General features: G+C 52.6%; 2 protein-coding genes and 1 non-coding gene across 7 annotated transcripts; 2 read left to right on the top strand and 1 right to left on the bottom strand.

Moving 5' to 3' along the window:
* Positions 1-667: 667 nt before the first annotated feature.
* Positions 668-5,321, top strand: DMRTC2 (DMRT like family C2). Its single transcript, XM_016209184.2, has 8 exons — positions 668-891; positions 974-1,128; positions 1,429-1,505; positions 1,760-1,940; positions 2,085-2,211; positions 3,887-3,947; positions 4,102-4,276; positions 5,209-5,321. Exons 1-8 carry the CDS (start codon positions 668-670, stop codon positions 5,319-5,321), a joined length of 1,113 nt encoding a protein of 370 aa, XP_016064670.2.
* A 4,460-nt stretch (positions 5,322-9,781) lies between these two features.
* On the top strand, positions 9,782-23,621 carry RPS19 (ribosomal protein S19). Of its 5 annotated transcripts, XM_087826730.1 has the most exons (7): positions 9,782-9,877; positions 10,342-10,412; positions 10,671-10,771; positions 21,891-22,196; positions 22,399-22,517; positions 23,056-23,124; positions 23,255-23,383. In XM_087826730.1, the coding sequence occupies exons 2-7, from the start codon at positions 10,342-10,344 to the stop codon at positions 23,366-23,368; spliced, it is 780 nt and encodes a 259-aa protein (XP_087682856.1). In that variant the 5' UTR covers positions 9,782-9,877; the 3' UTR covers positions 23,369-23,383. The 5 variants fall into 5 exon arrangements, with proteins under 5 accessions (XP_087682856.1, XP_016064753.1, XP_087682855.1 ...); XM_016209267.2 differs by lacking the exons at positions 21,891-22,196; positions 22,399-22,517; positions 23,056-23,124; positions 23,255-23,383 and adding exons at positions 14,045-14,228; positions 14,756-14,810; positions 15,652-15,713 and having other exon boundaries at positions 9,786-9,877; XM_087826729.1 differs by lacking the exons at positions 9,782-9,877; positions 10,342-10,412; positions 10,671-10,771 and adding exons at positions 20,368-20,486; positions 20,681-20,688 and having other exon boundaries at positions 23,255-23,621.
* LOC148091061 (U6 spliceosomal RNA) lies at positions 19,924-20,030 on the bottom strand. The gene has a single exon (XR_015716056.1). It is a non-coding gene; the product is annotated as a U6 spliceosomal RNA (small nuclear RNA).
* Positions 23,622-24,314: the final 693 nt, after the last annotated feature.

Raw genomic sequence — 24,314 nt, 5'->3', positions numbered from 1 at the left:
CATCTGAGTTTGGAGGCCGTGTTGGGTGCAAGAGCAGGATTCCTCCCGGGAGGAGAGTGATCAGGGCCCTGCATGTGGAAAGGGCTCAGAAAGCACTTGTTGAGTGAGTGATAATTACTGAAAGTGGGGCAAGGGATCCGTGAGAGTAATGGGATTCATGAGGGTGCAAGAGAGTGATCTAGTCAAAAGGGGAAATTGAATTGCAGGCCGTACATGAGTTGAAAGGTAAAGCATCAAATATTTGTAAGAGCTGGATAAACGCGGGAGGGAAGGATAATCATTGTGAAGAGAATGCCAGAAAAAAAACTGTTGGAACAGGGTGGTTGTGGAGAGGAGATGGGGGGTTCCTTGCAGGGGCCATGAGAGTTCGTGAGTATGCCTGAGACCGGGTTTGTGCTCAGGAAGGTACAGGTGAGCAGAAGAGAATGCTGCTTGGGTTGAAAGAATAGATAAGAAAGGACAGAGGAGTGGGGTTCTTGGGAAGAGGGTACACTGGGAAGGAGGGTGCCTGAGGAAGGCAGTGGGTGACGAAGGGAGAAGCAAGGGTGACAGCGGAGCCCAGAGGTCAGGGCGGAGAACCAGCCCAAGTGGCCTTCCAGGGGCAGGAGGGCTGGTCAGAAGAGGGCTCACGTGGCCGTCCTGACCCTCCACTCCTGCCCCCAGATCCATGGAACCTAATGAAGTGCTTGCTGTCCACCACTGCCCCTCAGACTCTGCCACAGGGGATGCGGCCCGAGTCCCCCAGGGCACAGAGCTTATCCCTAAGAGAGCTGTCAGCCGCTCTCCAACCTGTGCCCGCTGCCGCAACCACGGTGTCACTGCCCACCTCAAGGGCCACAAGCGCCTCTGCCTCTTTCAGGCTTGCGAGTGTCACAAATGTGTCCTCATCTTGTGAGTAGGAGATCCAGGGAAGGGAGGAGGTTGGGTTCCGTGTCAAGGGTGGCTGACTTTTGACTCACAAGCCCCCTTTTAGGGAGCGCCGAAGGGTCATGGCTGCCCAGGTGGCCCTGCGTAGGCAGCAGGAGGCGCAGCTGAAGAGGCACCTGGCTCAGGGGCTGATGAGAGGGGCAGCTTCTCCCAAAGCTCACAGCCGTGTCAAGAAGGGAGCCACGCGGCCAGGGGTCCCCTGTGAGTGTCTCCCCCTGTGAGTGTCTCTGGCTCGGAATGGGACAGGGATTTGGGTGGAGAAAGCTTGAGTAGGGAAGAGTCCCAGACATGCCACTGAATTGGTATGTGACCTTGGGCAAGGTGTTTTTATTCTCTGGGCCTCGCCCCCCCCCCCCCTTAAAATGTGATCAAGTGTTAGGAGGCTGCATTGAGACCTGTGGATACAAAAGAGCCCATGGGAAGCTGAGAGCTCAGTTTTCAGTTTGCGTGGGATGGTGTCAGGAGAAAGGATTCACCAAAGCTCTCCCTGGTCCCCCGCAGCTGGAAAGGAGAACATAGCACCTCAGCCTCACACCCTCCATGGGGCAGTCCCACTGGCACTGACACCCCCTGGGAAGGTAAGGAGAGCCTGGGCCCTGAGGGAGTCACTCCTCTCCTGGCCCCTGCCCAGACCCCTTCCTCTCTGTCCTTGACACCTGGGCTCTACATCCAACCCTGACTTGCTATATCATCTTGGGCAAATCTCTTCTCTTCCATGGGCAAAATGAAGGGGTGGGACTTTATGGCCCTCCAAGCTACCCTCATCCTAGAATATACCCATTCCTTCCCCAGCCTTGTTTCTGAGTCCATGTGTACTCTGCCCTTGCAGGAGAATTCCCAGGGGCCTCTGCTGCTTAGCCGTCCCCCAGAAGCCTTGCCTTTGCCGTGGACTCCAGTGCCTCCAGATGCTTGGACCCCTGGACACTGGCTGCCTCCAGGCCTTTCCATGCCACCCCCCGTGGTGTGCCACTTGTTATGCCAAAAACCTGCTGTCCCTCTGCATCCCTTCCCTGGTAAGATGAATTCAACAAATGTTTGAATGCCAGTGTACCCCTGTATCAGAAAGAGAAGAGGAAGAGGTTACAGGCTAGGAAGACGGAGGACAGAAGCCATGACCTCTGACCCCTATACACTCTGCATTCTCTCCCCCTCATTAGGCTTTGACCCTGGCACCTCCCTCCGGCTGCCCACTCACGGGCCGCGTCCTTCCTGCCCAGGATCTCGCCCAATACTGACAGCTTCTCTTTCTGGAGAATCCCAAGGGCCCTCTACCCTGCCCCACACGTGAGTAGGGAGAGAAGATAATGTGCTTATCATGTGCCTAACCCTGTGCTGAATACTACAGTAGATGATTAAGGAAGAAGAAAAAGTCTCAGACTGACTAATGGGTGAGGCGGAGCTCTCCTAGCTCTGCCATTGCCTGGCTGTGAACCTTTGTACAAGTACTTTTACCTCTCTGAGCCTATTTGTTATATCAGTAAACTAAAGACACTATTACTTACTTCTCAGGTTGTCATGAGAATTAGCGATAATAATATCTAATACACGGGTAGCACAGGCCCTAGCCTTGAACAGAGAGCAGCTGTTAGATCCAATAAAACAGATAATATGAAGTCCAATTGCCGCTGAAATGGGGAGAGCATGATGTTGAGAGCCTCAGAGGCCTAGAAGACAGGTCAGAGGCCATTAAAGAAAGCTTCCTAACGGTGGGCCAAGCTGCTTCTCAAGTTCCACGGGGATTATGGAACTAGAGGAAGGGAAACCAGACTCTGGTAGGGCAGGAACAGTCATCCCATTTCCTCTAGATGTTTTGTCAGTTTTTTAAAAATTGACACCAGTGTTTTCCCATAATCCTCAGAGTAGCCCTGGCAGAAAAAAGCTGGCAGGGATTGTCATTTTACGGAAAACAAAGCGGGCTAACACAAGGGAAGGGACTTGTCCAAGACCACAAAGCCTAATGACCCAGCAGTAACCCAGATCCCCAGATTAGAATACAGTCATGAGTCACTTCACAACAGGATGCACTCTGGGCGATTTTGTCATCGTGCGAACATCAGAGTGCACTTACACAAACCTAGATGGCATAGCCTACTACACACCTAGACTATGTGGTGTAGGCGATTTATTGTAGGCTACAAACCTGTGTATCGTGTTACTGTACTGAAGACTGTGGGCCATTGTAACACAGTAATAAATATTTGTGTATCTAAACATAGAAAAGGTACAGTAATAAATACTTGTGTATCTAAACATAGAAAGGTACAGTAAAAATATGGTATAAAAGCTAAAAAAAAAAAAGTGGTACACTTGTATAGGGCTCTTACCATGAATGGAGCTTGCAGGACTAGAAGTTGCTCTGGGTGAGTCAGTCAGTGAGTGGTGAGTGAATGTGAAGGCCTACAACATTACTGTCCACTACTGTAGATTTTATAAACACTCCACACTTAGGCTGCACTAAATTTATTAAACAAAATGAGATTAAATCAAGGCCAAGAGAAAATGCTGTGGTAAACAGGAGATGTATGAGGCTGCTGCCTGTGTAACGCTGCATAGTGCTTTACAGCAAGCTTTATGAGTAGAAAGCGAACACTATAAAGTATAGTATAGCAAACACATAAGACATTAACGTAGTGGTTTATTATCAAGTATTATGTACTGTACATAATTGTATACTTTTACATAACTGGCAGCACAGTAGGTTTGTTTACAGCAGCATCACCACAAACACGTGAGTAATGCATTGCACTATGATGTTACAATGGCTAAAACATCATGAGGCAATAGGAATTTTTCTGCTCCGTTATACTCTTATGGGACCAACGCTGTATATGTGGTTCATCATTCACCTAAACATTGTTATGTGGTGCATAGCTGTATAACAAAATCCTGCTCCTCTTTCCATGTGTATGTGTCTATCCATGTGTTTACTATTCCTGGCATCTTCTCTTTTTGTTTCTAGATGCTCAACTTTGATACTTCAGCCCTGTAGCACCACAGACCCTCTTCTGCTACAACCACAGGTCCTGGGAAAGAAGTGGGATCCAGGACCCTGGGAGGACGTTCACCTGGGGAGGGGAGAGTAGGGGATAGTTAAGTAACTGGGAGCTAAGGGAGCACTTGCAGGGTGGGCAGAAATGAGGGTTCCCAGTCTGCTTCTCTCCCTTGCCTTTGCAGGCCCCCGGAGCCTCTCACCTGGCCTGGACCTCTGCCTCCTCAGAGCGGCAGCTGCAGCGGGAGGCAGCTGAGGCTCTTGTGGGGCTGAAAGATTCATCCCAGGCTCCCTGCCTGACCCCTTCTGTCCCACCCAACTCTGCCTGGATCTCCCTACTCCACCCCCGTGGCCCACCAGGTAACCTGTTTCTTGAAAGGAAAGGATGGGGTAGGGATGGTTGTGAAATGGAGGTACTGGAGTAAGCAGGGACTAACCAAGGACATCAGGAGGTCAGCAGTTTGAATGTCCTCAGGCCCAGGCCCCAAGCTTCTCAACCTAGCACCAAGGGATTGCAGCTGAGAGTTATTCAGTGGATCAGTTTTATCAGTTTTATGCTCAAAAGCAAATGACCAGTCCCCTGATGGCAAGGAAAGTGAGGCCCTGGGAGAGGCAGGGACCTGCTTAAGGGAATAAAATAAGACAGTGGCAGAGTCTGGTCTCCTGACTCCAGGCCAAGGCTCTCTCTACACAAGTTCCCTGCTCAAAGTTTGGAGAGGAGCTGAAGAGGTAACAAGGGTCTGCAGGGGCGGAGGGGGGCTTCCATTCTACTTGGGAAAACTGGATGCCTTCACAAAGCTCAGTGACAAACCTGGAGAGAACTACAGGAATCTTGAGGAATGAAAAACACCTATGGGGACAGAGAGGGAAGACTGAGAATTCTCCTGTCCAAAACAGTAGTTTGGGCATGGTGTGTGAATGAGGAAACTGTCCTGGAAAAGCTGATAGAACAGGAGGAGATGAGGCTGGAGAGGCTTTTCTGGTCATGGAGGTCTGGCATGCCAGTCTTAGGAGTCCAGCCCAGCAACTGTGCATGAAGGGGAGCCAGAGAATGTTTCTGAGCTAGGCAGGGACATACTCAGAGAACCCGAGCTTTTGAAAGACAAGTAAGGTGGATGTGATGGAGGGATTGGAGAGACAAGACAGGAGGTGGGAAAATGAGTGAGAAGGAAGTATTTGCTATAATCCAGGTAAACAAAGGTGAGACTTGGATTGGATGGGGTAAAAAGATGGGGTTGCTAGGAGGGGAAATGGATGTGACCTGGTCCTGCCCCCTTTCTTCCTGCCTATAGCTCCTGCTGGAGGAAGAGGATTCCAGCCTGTTGGCCCTTCTCTCCGACCCAGCCCAGCACCCTCCGTTGCTCTGCATATTGGGCGCCTGGGTTCCATCTCCCTTCTAAGTTAGAAGCCCAGAGGTGGGGGCCTCACTGGGGCAGGGTGAAACAGCCTGTAGGCACTGCATATTTGGTATTTTACTTATGGATTTATGCATGGAATTTAATGTAGTAAAAGCTTCAGGCTCTGTTTAAGCCTTCAGGTGCTTTGTTATCTTTTGGTTCCTTTTGCAGCGTGGGCATTTCCTTGGCCAACAGTGTATATTCTCTTACCCCCTTGGATCTTGGGACCTTTTTAATATCTCAGCAAAGATAGAGCTGTGCAATTTAAGCTTCTCAATAGGTTTTTGCATGAATTCATGTTCCAGGATATTTATTTGACATGCCATTCTGTACATACCTGTGCACTTATGTCTGTTTCCATGCAAGCGAACAGGAGAGTGGTTTCATTTTGTGTGTCTAGGATTGTGTGAGTAAGGAAAAAATAAAGCTGTATTGTTTTAAGCCACTGAGATTTGGGGACTGTTTGTTACAGCATCCAAACCTAGTCTATCCTGACAGAAAGGACTTGTTCATTTCACTTCTCAAAGTGAAAAATGGTTATTCAGTAACTACCACAGACAAAATACAAACATGGATTTTATGGACAGATAAGAGTGGTAGAGGGAGACAATGGGAGATTCACTGATTCAGTAATTAAGTGCCTGCTTTGGGCCAGGCATAGACAGTTTTCAGCTGTCCAGAGGGCCACCAACTGAAGTGCCTACAGGGCCAAGCAGATCATATAAATGAGTAAAGAAGGCCAGGTGAACCCTAGAAAACTGAGAAAACATGCCCTACTTTACAGGACAGCCTCCTTTTGGCCCTAGCAGATTATTGCCAGGCAGGAATGTAGGTTCAGTATTGACACATCTTCTGATTTTTCAAGAGAATCTGGAAAACTAGATTTCTATGTAAAATAACTTAATTTTCAAATGTTAGCTCAGTTTTCTTAAGTTCTACATGGGCCAAACAAAACTTACCTTCAGGCCAGCTTTGGCCAATGGAATGTCAATTTAATGCTATTCTAACATTTTTCAAATGAGAAAACTGAGGCCAAGCAAGACAGGAAGAATCAAGTTAGTCATTATCAAGGGTTTTTCCTGAACTTGGAAGGTTCATGTTGTTTGAGTTTTGAAGGACCTGTAAAAGGTTAGAGACAATTATTACCATTTACTGAGTACCCAACTGTGTGTGATTCCCATATATCCTCACAGCAACTCGGTAAACTATGCATGATTACTTTCATTTTACAAATAAACAAGCTTAGAAAGATAAAGTGTTTTCTTGCCCAAGTATTTTAGGGGAAATGTCTAGGCAAATATTGGGGGAAGTTTCCTTCTCTTTGCCAGGCCTGAAATCAATTAGTAGGTAATTTTTATAAGACATCGAGTGAAAGATTCAGGACTCCAGGAGACAGACACGAGTCCCAAGGGTTTTTCAAAAAGTGTTTTATTTTTCTACTCAGTATATCATTAAGTAATACTAAGACCTTACTTGCATTTGTTTCTTAGTCCTCTGGTGTGGAGTCCTTGAACCTTGCCAAGTGTATGAAGACCTGTTGAGCCGTTCCAAAGACATGAAGACCTGGGACCTCCATCCCCATGCCCACCTGTAGAAAGGGCAGGGGACATGCCTGATCACTGATTCTTTTTCCTGACGTTACCTACACCCCTCTTTTTATTCAAGATGATTGGTGTTAATGGCATCCAATTACAACTTGTTCTTTCTTGTTTGGGGCCTTGGGAAGGTGGACTACTCCTTAACAGATTACAGAATAACAAATCTGCAACACTCCTCCGTCTTAGATAATCAAAGATGAAAGTTAGCTTCACATCTTACTTCCCTCCTCTTGTTATAACTTAGATATATGATTGTCCTGTAATACACCTGCCTTAATGTTGCTGTGCCATGCTCTCCCAGTGACCAAGTCCACATAGTCACAGAGGAAGGAAGTATTGCAATATGCAACATGGCTAAGACCTTGCTACTCGGGGCTGACCAAAGGTCCCCTGTACACCCAGTACCCAGGACCCAGCTGGAAAGAGTAAAAGAGAAAGTATAGTTGGGGGTTAAAGGATGACATTAGGAGCGAAAAGAGAAAGTGATGGAGACTGGGGGGTGGGGGTGAGGAGCTAAGGGCAGGCCATTCTCTGCAGCCCACCTCCCTTTATTGCCAGACCTGGCAGGGCTTTTCACACCACTGGCTAGGCCTACGCGTCTATCAAAGTGTTAGGGCTTCCTATTGGTGCCTAAGGGAGGGGGAATAGGCTCTGCAGAGGTCGGCTTTGGAGAAAAGGGCAGATTTAAGAATTGCTCATGCTCCTATGTCCCTGTCTCTTTGGGTGCAGCAACCTTAGCCTGCAGTTATAGGGAGCCAATGGGCTCCTGGCCTCTAACCAGCCCCTAGAGATTATAGCCAATGGACTGTGAGCACTGTTTCATATGCCACCTCTTTTCCACTTCCCATTGCGAGGCGAGGAAAGGTGTTTAGGTCCAATAGGGCATATCTCTTCTAAGCTTCCTTCATATACCATCCTGATGCTCTGCAGAAATAACCAATGAGATTCCAAAGTTGGAGCACCATCCCTGCTCCTCTATCCAAACAAGACTTCTCCCCAACAGCCACCCAGGTTTTACTTCAGGAGCTCATTTCTAATTCTGCCCTTTGGGAATTTGTGCTTTCACTTCAGCCCTATGTGAACCTGGGCCGGTCCTGACCATACTCCTTGTCCAATGCAGAACTGACATCATCTCCATCCAGTTTCTTCTCAGATGATGGTTGCCTGGTCCATAGTCCTCATTCTGCACCCCTGTCCCATTGTGTAGCTGGGTCTGCAGCCCCCAACATGTGTTTACGTAGACACATGCCCTGCCAAACCCCTGCCATGAGATCCTGAGTTCTTCCCAAAAGCAAGATTCATCCTTTTCATCTACCTTAAAATAATTTCTCTGATATGCCCCTTAGGCAGAGCTCTCAACATTCCTTAGGAGCCCTCCGCCCCTTCTTCACAGCTCACCCGGAGCTGTGCCCATCTCTGTCCAACTATGTCTCCCCACCTAAGAATAGGTGCTCTTGCAGGGTAGGACCTGCATTCCGTTCCTCTCTGGGGGCTCAAAATAAATGACTCAAGTAAATACATTCTGTCTGATTCCTTAGAACTGAGGTTTTTTCCTATCCAGTTAACACACTATGATGCCGGCAGCCTCTCCTCATCACATGAACAGCTTCCTGCCTTCAAACCATTTTTTTAAACAGTTTATTTTTTAAAGCAGTTTTAGTTTCACAGCGAAAGTGAGAAGGTACAGAGATGTCCCATATTCCCCTGCCCTACACATGCACAGCCTCCCCAGTTAACAGCAAGCCACACCAGAGGGATACATTTACATACACAGTAGCTCACTGTGGAAAAAAGTTATTGTTCACTCTGATGTTTTAAACTCTCAGTCTTTTAAATATAAGCAAATAACTACACATATTTAAATGTTTCCATTTTTGCAGTAAGTTAACAGTTTCAACAAACCATAGGTGTGTCCTTCTTGTTCCTGAACCTTATAAAGATTAAACTAGAGTGTCCACGTAATAATAATACATAATGTTTACCTGCGCCTGGCACCGAGTAGGCGCGCGCGCGCGCGCACACACGCACACAAAAATGTTGCTGTAATTCGTATGCGATGTACCATGTACAGAAGCAGTTACCTAAAAGAGGCAAATAATCAGGACCTCGGTATTTCCATTTAAAATTTGTCCCTTTTTTTTTAATGGAGAGACAGGGCAAATGGACAGCCTAAAGTTGCACAGGTCGGTAAAGCAGATAAATAAATATAAATGGGCAAGTAAAGCTAAGGGCTGAGAGAACAGATTCAGACACTGGGAGGCAGAGCTGAACCAATTTCTCGCAGGCCCCGCCTCCGCCTCTTTGTCCCTTCCCTTATCTCCTCCCTGCCTCTACTGCCTCATTCCCACTCCGCTCGCCTGGTCTCTGGTGAAGCAATTTCCGCCCTAAGAAGGGTGGGGCTTCCGTCTCCGGCACTCGCGAGTGCTAGTGGTCGAAACAGGAAAGGTAGTGGGCACATTTCTTCTTAGCACTTCCTCTGGGTTCCCCATCACAGTTCCGCCCTTACTACCCCCACTTCCGGCCAGTAAAGCCACTTCCACTTGGAACGCGTGGGGGGGTCGTCCATCTGGATACGCCGGAAGTAGCTCGGTCTTTCCCGGCCCACCGAACTTCATAACTTCCGCCATCAGTGGCCTCCGCCGTTCTTTTGATCAACGCAAACGAAACCAGATATCCCCAGCTCAAGACAAGAACTCTCTCCTCTTTCTATTACGCTCAGGGAGAAGGAGGGAAGGGGAAGAAAAAGGCCTCCACGTCCGACCCCATAGCTTTCTCTTTTGCCTTCCGGGGGTCACTACGCACCTCAGCGGAAGCGAAGCCGCATTCGCCCTAAGATAGGCGGAGCTGCCTTTTCTAGCTCTGTTCTCGCGAGCTCTCGGGACTCTCGCGAGACCCGACGCCCGACTTGTGCGCCCGGGAAACCCCGTTGCTCCCTTTCCCCTGGCTGGCAGCGCGGAGGCCGCACGGTAAGGCGGGCGCTCGGGCTCAGGCTGGACGCGGAGCGTTGGCGCCCGACTCCCCAGCCCCGAGCGCATGTCTCGGAGCTCCGGGGTGTCCGCGCGGCGCCGCCCCGCCCCCTGAAGCCGCAGCCACGTGCGAGCGGCAGGCCCGGACATGCCGGCTTGGCGCGGTCCGGGAACCGAGACGGGGCCTGGTGGGCAGCCAGGCTTGCGGGGACCCCCAGAGTCAGGGGCTCGGGGCATGCAGTGTCTCCACAAATGCGGGCGGGCTGTGTTCGTGCGGCCGATAAAGACCGTGGGCGCCGGTGAACTGTAGGACCCACAGCCGCCGGGGCCGTTAGGGCCCGGAGTTGTAGCGGGGCCTTCGGAAGTCGGGGTCGGGCGGCGGTTTAGGTCGCGCTGGGGCTCGGCCCCGGCCCCCGTCGGTGGTCTCCACCAGTTCGTGTTCACATATTTATTCCTTCTCGCAGATGCCCGGAGTTACTGTAAAAGACGTGAACCAGCAGGAGTTCGTCAGAGCTCTGGCAGCCTTCCTCAAAAAGTGAGTGTGGGGACGGGTTCCCGGAGGATGGAGGCTGTGGTCCTTGCTGACCCCTCGGCCCGCAGTGCCCCCTTCCGGTAGGGGAGACTTATTGGAGGACCTCAGTGTGGAGCCCACCCTTTATACGTGAGGCCTGGGTTGTATTTGCAATTCTGAGACATAGCCGGCTCCTGCTAACCCACAGTCCTGTTGCGGGGAGGGGACGAGAGGGTTTGTGGAGACTCTTGAATTGTGCCTTTCTTGCTGTCTTGGTCCCAGGTCCGGGAAGCTAAAAGTCCCTGAATGGGTGGACACTGTCAAGTTGGCCAAGCATAAAGAGCTTGCTCCCTACGATGAAAATTGGTTCTACACACGAGCTGGTGAGGAACTGGGGCCTTGGCTGGGTAGTGGGGAGCTGGGTGACCCCTGGCACAGACCATACTTCTGTACCCTCTGTGAGCGCTTATTTGCCCCCCAAGATTGCAAGGGCAGAATTCTTTGACTGTCACTGCTTTTTGTGACTTCATACTCTGACTCTTCATTTGTAAGAAGTTTGTGTGAGGATATGGCTTCCTCTGATCCTCAAGGGAAACCCAGGGACAAATGATTGTTCATCTTTTGCTTGGAGGTGGTTTGTTTTAGAGACGGGTCTTACCCTTTTTATGTCCATGGGGTCCCGGCTCCCTGAGCTCAAATCCTTCTCTATGCTTAAATTGTCACTTCCATTTGTCTCTGCCTTTTGTTTTCTCATCTCTAAAATGGAGCAAATGATATGTCAGTGCCGATTATTGTTGGATCAAATGAGCTTAATACAGTCAAACTACTTTAAAATATGCTTGTCTGTTGCAGAGTAATAGTTGAAGAAAGGTCGGCTGTTTTCTTTATATTGCTCAGATCATCACACTGGCTCCCTCCCTGTCTCTTCAAGTTGTTCCTAAGTGGTTAGGGATCTGGCAGGGTACCCCTTGCTCCAAATCTTGACAAGTCCCAAATGCTCAAAAGAAAACCTTACAGTCATCCTGTGACCATTTGCCAGCCCCTTTCTTATTAATCTTCCAGGAATAGCAACTTGGAAGGATTGCAAGTGTAACCCCTGACTTTACAGTGCTAGTTCTCATCTGTTCTTGTCCAAACTGTCACCCCCAACCTTCCTCTTCTGTGAAGTGGGGGCTCTGTCCTGGCTAAAGCTTGTCTCCAGATGGGAAATTGGTGGAAAGCAGAGTTTTGGAATTGACGAAATTTTAGAATGACCTTGAGAAGAGTTGTCCTGGGTACCAGTAGCCCAGTGCTTCAGATCATGTATTTTGCAGATTGGTCATACACACGTGCATCAGATGTCCATGGGGTTTGCTCTGTTTCAGGCCTTAGACTGGGCACAGGTGCCAGTATGACTCGGCCATGGTCTCTAACCCCCGAGGGCTAAAAGGTCAACTTTGTGAGGTGGGAAGAGTGGTGAAGGGAAGGTGACTTGACTTTGCTGGGCACACAACAGTGATTGCACCTGGACAAAACCACCATCCCTTCACCCATGTTGGGAAGCAAAGCTACCTGGTCCTTAATGTTTTTTGCTAATGCCCCAAGAGTCCCGTACGTCAGGCAGCTTTGGATCTATGATTAGGAGAAAGAATCTAATAGTTTTCCCATTTTTATCTGCACCTATCAAAAGTTTCCCAAACAGGGCTGGTACTTTCTGCTTTATAGTTGGTGTCAGGGAGGTTAAATAACATGTTTGGGGTCTGCCAGCTCTTGATACCACAGTTTACTGCACCCTGTCATCATCAGGTGGGGGGCCAGGCACCTTCTCTTACCTGGCAGCATTCCATACCTTTTTTTTTCAGGCAGGGAGGGATTAATGGGAAACTGGGTTAAGGCCCTGTGTAATTTTTGTTTGCTGTGTCCTTTTTCTGTCCAACATGCCCCTTCCCCAACATCTCATACAGGGGTGTATCCTCTGCCTACTTCCTGGTCTCCCTTAGGGTTTCCAGCTGCCCTGTTGGGACAGGGTGATGGTTCGAGACTAAGGTCTGTTGTGTACAGTTTTGTTGGGGATAAAGTCATGCCTGTCTATATCCACAGCAGAGGCAGAGTTGCAGCTGTGACAGAGTGCATGGCCTACAAAAGCCTAAGATGTTTGCTGTCTGACCCTTTACAAGAAGTTTGCCAACTTCTATTATAGAGTCTCCCTAGTTTGGTGGTCAGCTTATTCTCAACAAGTTGGCACTACCGGAGATTCTCATTTACCAGAGGGCACAATAGGGTTTGTGCTTTGTTTACTTTTTTCCTCTTCTGGATCATGGGAGCTTGGCCTGTTTTGCCCCCTCAGTTTTGGGGCAGTGGCAGTGGGGGGTATAAATTCTGGAGGTGTGTAAGGAGCCATTGTGGGGTGGGCAGGGCCCTTCTGAGGGTTGTCTAGAAGAGGGGCAGAGCTGTAGGAATAAGGAGTCTGCAGGCGGTGGTGTAGGGTGAGGGGTGAGGTAGGGCTAGGAGGAACAGTGTCAAGGGAAGACCACTTGTGAAAGGGGTGGTGCAGTGTGGCCCTGGACAAGCCTCTTGATCTCTCAATTCCCAAAATGCCCCACTTGGGAGGGAGGTGAGGATCCAGTGTGTCTTGTTAGGCTTCTGGTGGTGAGCAGCTGCCAAAGTTGGGGCACCTGAGTGCATTTTATTATAGGATGGATGTTGGTCTGCCCTATCACTGCACAGGGCTGGGCACCTAACTCATGCTGTGTGAGTGGAAGGAACAGGACCTGGAGTCCCTACCCTTCAGCCAGGCAGGGCCATTTAATGACGGAAGTCTGGGCACTTTGCACTTTAGCTGCAATTCCTTTAAACCTCAGTGGCCCCCTGAGGTAGGAAACCAAAAAGTCTGGAGGAGCTGTTCCTCCAGAGCTGTGTGACAGGAGGCCAGTGAGCACCCTCTGGAGCCTGTTTCCTTTCTGTAAAGAACGACAGCACTTGACACATTTGCATGGACTCCTCACAGTAACCCTCGTCTGAGGGACAGTTACTCCTGGTTCTTGGGTGAGGGCAGATGGCTTGCCAGGGCCACACCATTAGGCTAGTTCCTAAGGCCATCCTAGTACCTCATGGAAGAAGATAGAAGCAGGCATACAGGCCAGTGCTCCACATGGACAGGAGTGAGAGCATTTCCAAGGAGGGTGGACCAGGGACTTACACAAGTCAGTCTAAGGACATTAACCCCTGTGCCCATGGATGGGGTAATGCACATGCCAGGTTGGGAACATCCACTACATGGGGTCTTCGTCCTGCATCCCTACCCCCCACACCCAACCCAAGCTTTCTCGGGCTGGGGGCTCAGAGCAGCACTCAAGTGGCAGTAGGTCCCATCTCTACTCTTCTGCCCCTCGGGCATATGGAGCTGACAGTTGTGGTTTAAACATTTGTTAGGCTTTACCTACAGATCCTCCACTGAGTGTCCCTGTCTCCTGGGCTGGGCCCAGGGTTCATCATGGCTTGGCCATGGTGGGAGAGGGGTTCAGATACTAGGTTTTAGTGTGTGTGCTCATTTTCCCTGGCTATAATGTGAGAGTTAGCTGCCACACACAGACTGTGTGGCAAGGCCCTTGCTCAGCTGCAGAGAGGCTTATTCTCTGCCTGAGAAGGGTCCTCAAGTCTCCCTCACACCCACCCAGCTTCCACAGCACGGCACCTGTACCTCCGGGGCGGCGCTGGGGTTGGCTCCATGACCAAGATCTATGGAGGACGGCAGAGAAATGGTGTCATGCCCAGCCACTTTAGCAGAGGCTCTAAGAGTGTGGCTCGTCGGGTCCTCCAAGCCCTGGAGGGGCTGAAAATGGTGGAAAAGGACCAGGATGGGTAAGCAAGGGAGGGAAAGCTGGGAAAGGGGGGTAATGGAGGAGCCTTGGGGCTAAGTCATCTATAATAAAGTTAGCAAGGGCTGTTCTACTCCCCCACACACAGAGAGGAGCCGGGTCTGTCCCTGCACTGTCTATACCTGACCCTCGGGTGGGCAGGGACTTCTGCAGAAAAGCAAACCACTAAGGGCCTCACCCCAACCTCTCTAGCTGACTACCCTGGGCTCCAGGAAGGTAATTTAGCGACTGTCCGCTTTCATTAGCCTGCTCGTTAACTTTGCCCAATTGATTTTTCGGGGCTTTTGATCTAATGCTTGTGCAAACGACACCCTGTCAGCTCGGGGGGGCTCCCACTCCTGCCCCAAGCTCCTTAGAATGCAGTGCCCTGAGGCCCTCAATGGGACTTGGCTGGTAGCACATGGTTTCATGGCCTTTTAGGGAAGCCTGACTCACATCTGGGAGAGGCCTGGCAGGGAGGGGCGTTGAACCTGCACTCACCACGGGCTGCATGATCCTTCTTTCCCCCAGGGGCCGCAAATTGACACCTCAGGGACAGAGAGATCTGGACAGAATCGCTGGACAGGTGAGGCCTGGGTGTGGACTACGTCTGGGCTTTGTCAGATCAGAATTTCCTCCCCTGGAGGGCATAGCCCAGGCTGGTGGGGTTCAGGGGAGGGCTTCCCTGGGAGCAGGCGGGAGAAAGCATTTCTGACTGGCTTCTTGCTGGTCCTGGGCTGAAGGGAACCCAGGCCCAGGGTGCAGTTGGGTGGTTTTTCCTGCAGGGCATCAGCCTTGCACAGATTCTGGCTTCAGTGTTTCCTCACTCTTCATGCTCACTGGGCATCCAATGGGGTGGCTCAGAACTCAGGTCTCTATCCCGATGACTGACTGACTGGACACCAGGGGGCAGAGTCCTTTCAGCTAGAGCCATTCTACCTGTTGGTAGAGCGATGGGGGGGCGGGGGGGGTGGTGAGGATTCAGTGAGTTTTAAGCAGTCGGAGGCCCCCAGGGCCTGCCATGAACCCATTGTTGGTTTCCTCCTTTCTGTATCATTGACTCAGCCTCCTAGGAGCCTTGGAGTGTTTAGTCACTTAGTCAAGTGTCAGAAAGGAATGGAAAGTGTCACCCTCTGAGGGCTGAGTGGCCTGAAAGGGGAGCTCTTCCAAAGCAGGCGTGGCACAGACATCAGTGTGTGTGGCAGGGCACCCAGCACTATTGGAATCTCACTCGGGCACTCTTCTTGAGCCCTAGTTGACGCCTCTGTAAGGTGGGGAAACACCTGGGGTTGTGAGCATTAGACAAGGCAAATGCATGTGAGACCACAAATAGGGATGCCTGGTGTCCTCTGGGCAGTGGGTAGCTCTTACCGAGTGCCAGAACATGGACCCCATGACTGAGCTTAACTTCTCCATCTTTCCCACAGGTGGCAGCTGCCAACAAGAAGCATTAGAACAAATGCTGGGTTAATAAATTGCCTCATTCGTAGCCTTGGTCTGGGTCTCTCAGTTGTCTGCTCCTCTTCTGGTTGGGGGCGTGAGGAAGTAGGAGCCAAGGTTCCTTGGGGATCTGGCTGCCAAAGCCTGAGGCCCGACCTTGCTAGTTCAAACAGTTCTGCCCCGAGTGGGCAGGATGCCCGGACTGGGCTGGTGGGTGAGTGCGCCAGGACCCAGAAGCTCTTGCACCTCCCTCTCATCCTCCCTGTGCAATTCTCAGGAAATGAGAAACAAAGAAGCTGGGCCTGTGTTGCTGAAGTGGCACTCTGGTCCCTGTTGGAACACAGCAGCAGGGGCCCTGGGCTTTGGATGTTTCCTGGGAAGGAGGTGGGGAGGGACAGAACCCTGACTCCCTGTGGCCCCTTGAGCCCTCCTTCAGCTCAGGTTGAGCTGTGTACCTGGTATGCACCACCTTTCCCTGGCCGACCTGGGCAGGGTGGTCCTGCCTGAACCTTCACTTTTGCATTGTGGCCTTGGGGACCTGCTGTGAAATGGACCTAGGTGTACCTGCCCCAGAGTTGTGATGGGTGCTAAAGAGGTGGCACAGAGCAGGTTGGGACCTGACTGCCACACGGGGGTGGGGGGGGGTGCTGTGGTGCCTGTGCAGAGGCCGAGTTCCCAGTCCCCTCGTGGCACAGCTTCCGCAGTTAGTCCTGTGTGGTGATTGGCTCTCAGCACCAAGGGGAGAGGAGCTCTGCCTGTGTTTGGGCCCCTGGTGTGTGGCAGAACCAAAGGATACCCAGTGGGCACACACCAAGCCACAGGGGTGAGCCTAGAAAGGGCCCTGTGTACTACCCACGTGTGACCAGCCACACCTGGTTGGGGAGAACAAATGCTGAGCTGGCCTGCACAAGGCCCCAGTCCAACTTACTCCTCGGATGGGCCCATTTCCTTCTAATGTCAAGCCTGGACTCTGAATTCCAAACAATTTGGGTTCAAATTCCAACTCTGCCCCTAATTCTGTGCAACCCCGAGTAACTACCCCTCTGAGCCTTCCAATCCTCGCCTGAAGCACTACTTACTCCCGAGGGATTCTGGGGTACAATATGTAGATGGTGCCTAGGCTCAGAGCAGCCAATCGGCGTTACCCAATTTAAGAGCAAGATGTTCAAAATCAAAAAATCCAAATCCTACATCCAGTGAGGAATGAAGTTGTCATCCCTCTCAGCTTAGTCGTCAGTGTGGAAACTGTACTTAAACTCTAGGGCCTACCACATGCAGCCACTTTATAAATACTATGTATCATTTATACTGCAACCCTGTGAAGTAGGTGCCAAAAAGACCAGTTTAGAGAAGGGGAAAGTCACAGGTTGGGTAGTTTGATGTCCCATGGCTAGGGAGTGCAAGGCCAGCACCTGTACCCAGGTAACCTGGCTCTGGCCCCACACTATCTACTGCAGTGTGCTGTCCCTCGGAAGTGAGGGAAATGGGGAGATGAGGCCCAAAGTCTCATTTTGGCCCCAGTCACCTCTTTTGTCCAACTGATTTGAAGACATTCCCCGAATTATGAGAATGAAACGCCAAGCATCTGGTTCCCATGTACGGCGCCACACACCAAGGGTGCTGCGTGAGTGGGAGGTGGAGGTGCCCAGGCAGGCCAGCGGGGCCTGAGAGGGCCGGCAACCCGGCGGCCGCGCCTCTCCACCGCGGGAGGGCAGCCGCGGGCCTGGAAACCGGCTCAGCCACTGACATGAGGAAGGAGGGGAATTTCTAGGGCTGTAGCCTCTGATTCCAGGCTTTTTCCTTAAGAGGGGGATCATGAGGAACTGAAGCACAAGGAGCTAATGACCTGCTATATACATCAGGGTCCCAACAGAACTCCTGGGTCGCTGGAGGAAAGGGGAGAGGGCCCCCTCCCCCAGCCAGAGAAGAGGAACTCGTCCTAGGAACTGTGCTAAGCACACTGATATTCTCACAGCCTCACAAGGTGGGGGCATTGTGCCCAGAGTACAGGAGAAGAAATTGAGGCTCAGATGACCAGTCAGTTGGCAGAGCTGAGATTCAAACCTAGGAATGGTGATTCTTGAAGGTCATGCTCTTCTGTGAGTGTAACAGTTGCTTTTTTAAAAAAATTATGAAACACTGCAAGCAAGCAAAACTGTACGTGATAGTGTAACAAAGACTCGTGAGCCCACCACCCAACTTAAGAAATAAAATAAGACAAAATAGAAATGGACAAAGCCCACTGTGTACCCTCCCTAGTCACAACCTCCTGGCTTCCCCCAGAGGTAACCCTTCTCGGCAACTGGATGTCACTCCCCTGCACGGGTCTGCACCTTTACTACAGACACACATATCCGTAACAGCACACAGCCTTGTTTTTGCCTTTTGAAAACAAGTCAACTGTATCATGCTACCGTGTCTTCTCATTTTCATGTTTTTTACTCAGCTACAGCCCTGTTGACACGTGAGGTCCTGCCTTTCTCCTGCTGTGTACTTCTCTATTGGCTGACCGCACCACAACGTATGCACCCATTCTCCTGTGCATGGGCTTGTTATTTGTTTCCCAGTTTTTGCTACCAAAAATCTCCCTGCAATAAATGTTTTTCCTATGTGTCTCCTTGTGTGTGTGTGTGTGTATGTGATGATCCCCTCCTGTTCAGCAACACCTCAGCAACCTTGGATCATTCCCCACCCCCACCCCTCAGACCTCATTTCCCTCTCTCAGTTCACCTAAAACTTGCTCAAAGAAACCTGGGCACATATAGTGACAGAATCCCTGCTCCACCACCAGACTTCAAAACACCAGACGAGTGACCGTGATGGCATTCCCTCTCTGGACCTCAAGTAGGAGGTCTTGCCTACTTGTGGGGAGGCTGAAATGAAAGAACACCAAGGAAGAGCCCTTTGTGGCTCTTAACTCCTTGGGTACCGGGGATATCTCATGTCACAACACCAGGGAGATATTCTTTTCCTCCCTCGGTTCTTGGATAAAAATACCAAGGCTGGCCCAGCCGGCGTGGCTCAGCGGTTGAGCATCAACCTAGGATCCAAGAGATTGCGGTTCAATTCCCAGTCAGGCAGGGCACATGCCCGCCCGGGTTGCGGGCTCAACCCCCAGTCGGGGGCGTGCAGGAGGCAGCCAATCAATGACTCTCTCATCATTGATGTTTCTCTCTCTCTCTCCCTCGCCATTCCTCTCTCTGAAATCAATAAAGATATATATTTTTTTAAATGCCAAGGCTTGCCCTGGCTGCTGTGGCTCAGTGGTTAGAGTGTCGGCCCTCACACTGAAGGGTTGCCGGTTCTATTCCCGGTCAAGGGCACCTACCTGGGTTGCAGGTTCGATCCTGGCCCTGGGCGGGTCGCGTGTGGGAAGCAACATCTCTCTCACATCGATGTTTTTTTCTCTCTCTCTCTCTCTCTTCCTCCCTCCCTCCCTCCTTCCTTTCCTCCCTTTCCACTCTCTCTAAAGAAATCAATGGAAAAAATATCCTCCTAGGGTGAGAATTAACCAAAAAAAAAAAAAAAAGCCACCACTTAGTCATAGAGCCAGCTGACCTGCCTCATTTATTCCTCATGAGCATTAATCGTAACCAACGTGTACTGAGCACCCACTGTGTGACGGGTGCTGTGTTCAGTGCTGTGCACTCACAACGCCCTGCTTTTAAATCCTCACTTCCAACCCCATGAGGCGGGCACACAGAGGCTCGGACAGAGCACAGGGTTTTTCTTGGGTTTTTAAAAAATTTATCTTTATTGTTAAAAGTATTACAGATGTCCCCTTCCCCCCATTGATCCCCTCCACCCTGCATCCAGGCCCTCCCCCCCATGTCTTCTCCACACTATTGTCTGTGTCTATAGGTCATGTACACATGCATGTAAGTTCTTGATTACTTCCCCCCATCCCCCCCGACCCTCCCTCTGAAATTCCTCCAACTGTCCCATGCTTCTATGTCTCTGGATCTATTTTTTTCATCAGCTTATTTTGTTCATTAGATTCCACATATGAGTGAGATCATGTCATGCTTGTCTTTTTCCACCTGGCTTATTTCGCTTAGCATAATACTCTCCAGGTCCCTCCATGCCGTCTCAAAGGGTAAGGGATCCTTCTTTACAGCTGCGTAGTATTCCATGGTGTGAATGTCCCACAGCTTTTTTATCCACTCACCTACTGATGGGCACTTGGGCTGTTTCCAGATCTTCGCTATTGTAAATTGTACTGCTATGAACATAGGGGCGCATAGATTCTGATTGATATTAAAACTATGGAACACTTCATGAATTTGCATGTCGCCCTTTGGAAGGAGCCATGCTAATCTTCTCTGTATCGTTCCAGTTTCAGTATATGTGCTGCCAAAGCGAGCACGGGGCACAGGTTTTGCCAAGGCCAATGGGGACTAAGGCTAAGGGAGCTCCGAGTCACTGTTTTGACCGCCTGCACACAGCAGGCACCCAGTGAGGGGCCAGGCCTTGAACTAGCCTCTTCCCCCACCCAAGCAACCTCCTCTCAGGGGACTTGTGGCCACCGCAGGTGCAGGGAGCAGTTCCTCTCAGCTCACGTCCTGAAGCACACTGGCACCAGCTACTCCTGGCCTGACAGCCGAAGGGCCCAGCAGTGGGGCCAGTGGAGCCCATCTCCGGCAGGGCTGGGCAGGAAGTGGGGCGGAGTCTGGGGCCCGCCGAGGTGGGATCTGGTACCCCAGGACTGCTACAACCCAGACGAACCAACCCACCGGGAGAAGATGCCTGGGGGTCCGGGAGTCCCGCAAGCCCCGCCTGGCGCGATCTTCCTCCTCCTGATCTCTGTTGCTGGCCTGGGTATGTGCTAACAGGCCGGTACTTGGGAGAGAAGGGGGGACTGGAGAGGCTGGAGAGAAGGCCCAGGCAGGGAGAAGGGCTGCAGGATAGGGGGCAGAGAGGGGCCAGCAGGAGGGGAGCTGGGAAAGGCCTCCGCAGAAACTGCATCTGTCTGTCTGTCTGCTTGACTGTCCCAAACAGGCCTAGGGGAGGCTGAAGGGGGCTCAGCCAAGTGAAAGGGGCATCTGCCACCCCACGGAGGGAGGCAGGAGCCACAGGTCAAAATGAGGAACTAGGGTCACCCTTGCCTGAGCTTCGGAGCTGGGGCAGAAGGGCCCTGGGGGTGCGCTCAGCTTCAGAGGGCAAAAGCTTTCCCTCTCTCTGCCTTGACTCCCAGTCTCCCCCCTGCACAAGGAGACCCTTCTCAGTGCTGGGGGAGGGTGTGCCTCAGGACACCGCCCTCCCTCCCCTCCCTCAGCAATGCCAGCTGGCAGGGCTGTGACCCAGGAGTTCAGAGTGGCAGCTGATCACACAAGGTTACACTGGGAGCCCGGAATGGAGCCCAAGAACCTGAGATTGCTGCCTCTTTCCCCACTTCCTCCCGGTCTCTCCCTCGCCTCCCTCACCTCCCTCCTTTCCTTTCCAGAAGAGGCAGAGCAGCCACGTGGACTGGCCCAGGCGCTGAAAGCTGGGGCTCCCCGGAGCAGCCAGGCTGGGCCACGCAGCTCCCTCTCACCACCCACCCTGACCCCCAGGTTGACACGTGCAAGTTACAGAGAATGAGGGGCGGGCTCAGGGACAGGGGGCAAGGCAGACCCAAAGACTGGCAGGAGGCTGCCCAGGGGGCCTGGGGACTGAGCCACTCCCCCCCCCCACCACCACTCCTGCTGCCCTGGGCCTCTGCTGTCCCACCTGAAAAATGGCAAAAGGAAAGAACCTTCTTCTAAGGGTTTTGTGAAAATTATGTAAGATAGTGTCAGGTGCAGGGCTGGGCAGGGCCGGGGCTGGGAAAGGAGACCAGGAAAGCCTTCAGGAGGAGGCGACGCCCAAACTGATTCTGGAAGCTGCTGCCTGGGCAGGGACACTCTGGCACCAAGGAACCAAGTATCCGAATGCAAGAGATGGCACTGTAGAGGAGGGGACCCCTAGGGGTGTGTCACCACCCAGGCGTCTTACTTTCCTCCCCCAGATGTCCTCAAACACCCTCCCCCAAGGTGTGTCCTCTCTCCCTTCCCAGGGGTCTCTCTCTCCTCCCCTAGGTACCCCCTCACCCCCTGTCCCAGCACTGTGTGTCCTCTGTCCCCCACATCTCCCTCTCCCCCAGGTGTGTTCTCATAGCCCCCCACACCTCCAGGAGTGCTGCAGCCGCAGGGGCCGGCCGGAGCCTGCGTCCTCATGCCCAGCGCCTGCCTCATCTTCCTCTTTGCAGGCCCAGGGGTCCAGACCCTGTGGGTGCACTGGGGCCCGCCTTCAGTGACGGTGATCGTGGGAGAGGAGGCCCGCCTCCCGTGCCTGCACAATTACAGCCGCCCCGGCAGCAGCCCCAACATCACTTGGTGGCGGATCATCCAGGGCAACTTTACGTGGCCCCCTCAGTTCCAGGGCGTGGGCCAGGGCCACGTGGGTGAGCTGGTCATCTCGTCGGTGAACAAGAGCCACAGAGGCCTGTACAAGTGCCACGTTAAGGAAGACAGCACGGTACTGAGCTCCTGCGGCACCTACCTCCGTGTGCGCGGTGAGTGCGGGTCCCGGGCCCCAGGGCCCCCCCGCTGGGCAGCTGGGGCCTCTCGGCTCCGCTGGGAAGTGCGGAGGGGCCGGTGCTGCCTCAGGGGCATCCCCAGTCCCGGCTCCCACACACCCACCCACCTCTCAGCCGCAGAGCGGGCTTTCAGTGGGGCCGGGCGCCAGGGCTCTGAGCAGCGCCCCTCTCCTCACAGAGCCAACCCCCAGGCCCTTCCTGGACATGGGCGAGGGCACCAAGAACAACATCATCACAGCCGAGGGGATCATCCTGCTGTTCTGCGCTGTGGTGCCCGGGACACTGCTGCTGTTCAGGGTGAGCCACCTGGGGCCAGGCCCTGGAGCCTGAGGGTCCCCACCCAAAGCTGGGGAGAGTGGCAGCGCCGCCCCCTAGGGGCCATGGGGGGTAAACAAATGAATAGGGTGCCAGGGTTTTACACGGTGCTGGGGGCCGTGCCTGTCTTCATCCCTCTCTAGGGTTGTTCTCACTCTAACACCCCCCCCCCCACATCCCTGCTTTACTCTCCCGGACCCAGGGGTACTGTGGCCCTCCAGATATGGCCAAGGCCAGCGAAGATGGGGGCTGGGGGTCCTGCCAGAGTCTCTGACCTGCGGGCTCTGTAGGCCACAGGCCAACGACAGCTATTTACTATTGATGTGGTTATCCATGGAGAGCATTCAGGGGGTGAGACAGCCAAAAGGACGCCGGCTCGGACCCCGAGAGACTTGCCACTGACCCAATATGTGGCTTTGAGCAAGGTCCCTTACTTGCTCTGGTAAAGCTCCTCCTGGCACCTAGAAGGGCCCAAAAACATGCTCCCCCACCCCCACTGAGGCTCCCAATTCCCCCACAGAAACGATGGCAGAACGTGAAGTTCGGGGTGGACACCCGGGATGACTATGAGGATGAAAATCTTTATGAGGTGAGTGGAGGGTGGGGACAGGTTAGGAGCAAGTGTGTTGGGGGTCTCATGGGGGTCCTCTGGGGTAGGCTGGGGGCAGGCACGCAGGCATCAGGACACTGAGGCCCACCACCACTTTGTTTGCACCTAGGGCCTGAATCTTGATGACTGCTCCATGTACGAGGACATCTCCCGGGGCCTCCAGGGCACCTACCAGGACGTGGGCAGCCTCCACATTGGAGACGTCCAGCTGGAGAAGCCGTGACCAGCCCCTGCCTGCCATGCTCCCAGCTCCGGCTTCTCCCTGGAACCAGCTCTTTTCACAATCATTCCTGGGAGTGTCCTGCATCAACTTCCCCCTTGGGAGTGTCCCTTCTTCCTCTGTCTGTCTAGACTGTGCTCATCACCTCCACACACCCTAACTAGTCCTCTCCGAGCTGCCTTTCCCAAGCCCGCACCCACTCGCCAGCCCCGCTGGTAATGAGCCCTTAATCACTGCCTCTAGGGGACTGATTGTAGCAGCCTCAGTGTCACCTCCCCCCTCCCTGCTCTGTCATGGTCACTTAGTGGTAATAAATGCTTCCCAACTGCAGACCTTGGCAGGAGTCATGGATCTCATGGGGACTGTCCACCTCCTCCCCTGGGACCCAGGAGTCCAGGCCTCCAGACCCCGCCTCGCTCAGACCCAGGATGCTGCCCTCACCACTGCCCACTCCCACTCCCTGGGGCCAGGTAGCCAGCCTTGGCTGCCTCCTTAGAGGAACGGGAAGTGTCGGGGAAGGCTCCACCCCAGGCCATGCCTTCCTTGAGCAGGGGTGGGGGGGGCACAGGCAGGAATGGAGGTGACCGTATTTTTTTCTTTAAGTCCCAGAATCACAGGGGACTGTCCGGTGGGGCTAGCACCAAACTGATTTCTTCTACGGCCGGCCCTGTCCTCTGGGAGTGGACTTGTGGCAGGACATTTGGAGAGTCCGTGGCCCTAACGTGGGGAAGGGGGAGAGAACGCCGGCCAGTGACAGAGGCACAGACGGGCAGAGCTTCTGGGGCAGAGACGGGAGAAAGACTGAGACACAGAGATGGTGACAGAGACAGCAAGTGAAGGGACAGGCAGAGGGGCAGGGGCCCGGCCGGCGTGGCTCAGCGGTTGAGCATCGACCTAGGATCCAGGAGGCTGAGGTTGGATTCCTGGTCCAGCACATGCGGGGTTTGGG

Source organism: Miniopterus natalensis, chromosome 18, assembly GCF_054644295.1.
Source record: "Miniopterus natalensis isolate mMinNat1 chromosome 18, mMinNat1.hap1, whole genome shotgun sequence".
NCBI classification, from domain to species: domain Eukaryota; kingdom Metazoa; phylum Chordata; class Mammalia; order Chiroptera; family Miniopteridae; genus Miniopterus; species Miniopterus natalensis.
The sequence above is the reverse complement of the archived record's forward strand: the minus strand, read 5'-3'. Positions and strand labels throughout refer to the sequence as shown.

Excerpts from the sequence above, each read along its gene's own strand:
- RPS19 (XM_087826730.1), top strand. The coding sequence starts at position 10,342 with ATGCCCGGAGTTACTGTAAAAGACGTGAACCAGCAGGAGTTCGTCAGA. Across the intron at positions 10,413-10,670 it reads CTGGCAGCCTTCCTCAAAAA|GTCCGGGAAGCTAAAAGTCC; the intron begins GTGAGTGTGGGG and ends TCTTGGTCCCAG. Across the intron at positions 22,197-22,398 it reads CACCTACCTCCGTGTGCGCG|AGCCAACCCCCAGGCCCTTC; the intron begins GTGAGTGCGGGT and ends CTCTCCTCACAG.
- DMRTC2 (XM_016209184.2), top strand. The coding sequence starts at position 668 with ATGGAACCTAATGAAGTGCTTGCTGTCCACCACTGCCCCTCAGACTCT. Across the intron at positions 892-973 it reads CACAAATGTGTCCTCATCTT|GGAGCGCCGAAGGGTCATGG; the intron begins GTGAGTAGGAGA and ends GCCCCCTTTTAG. Across the intron at positions 4,277-5,208 it reads CCACCCCCGTGGCCCACCAG|CTCCTGCTGGAGGAAGAGGA; the intron begins GTAACCTGTTTC and ends TCCTGCCTATAG.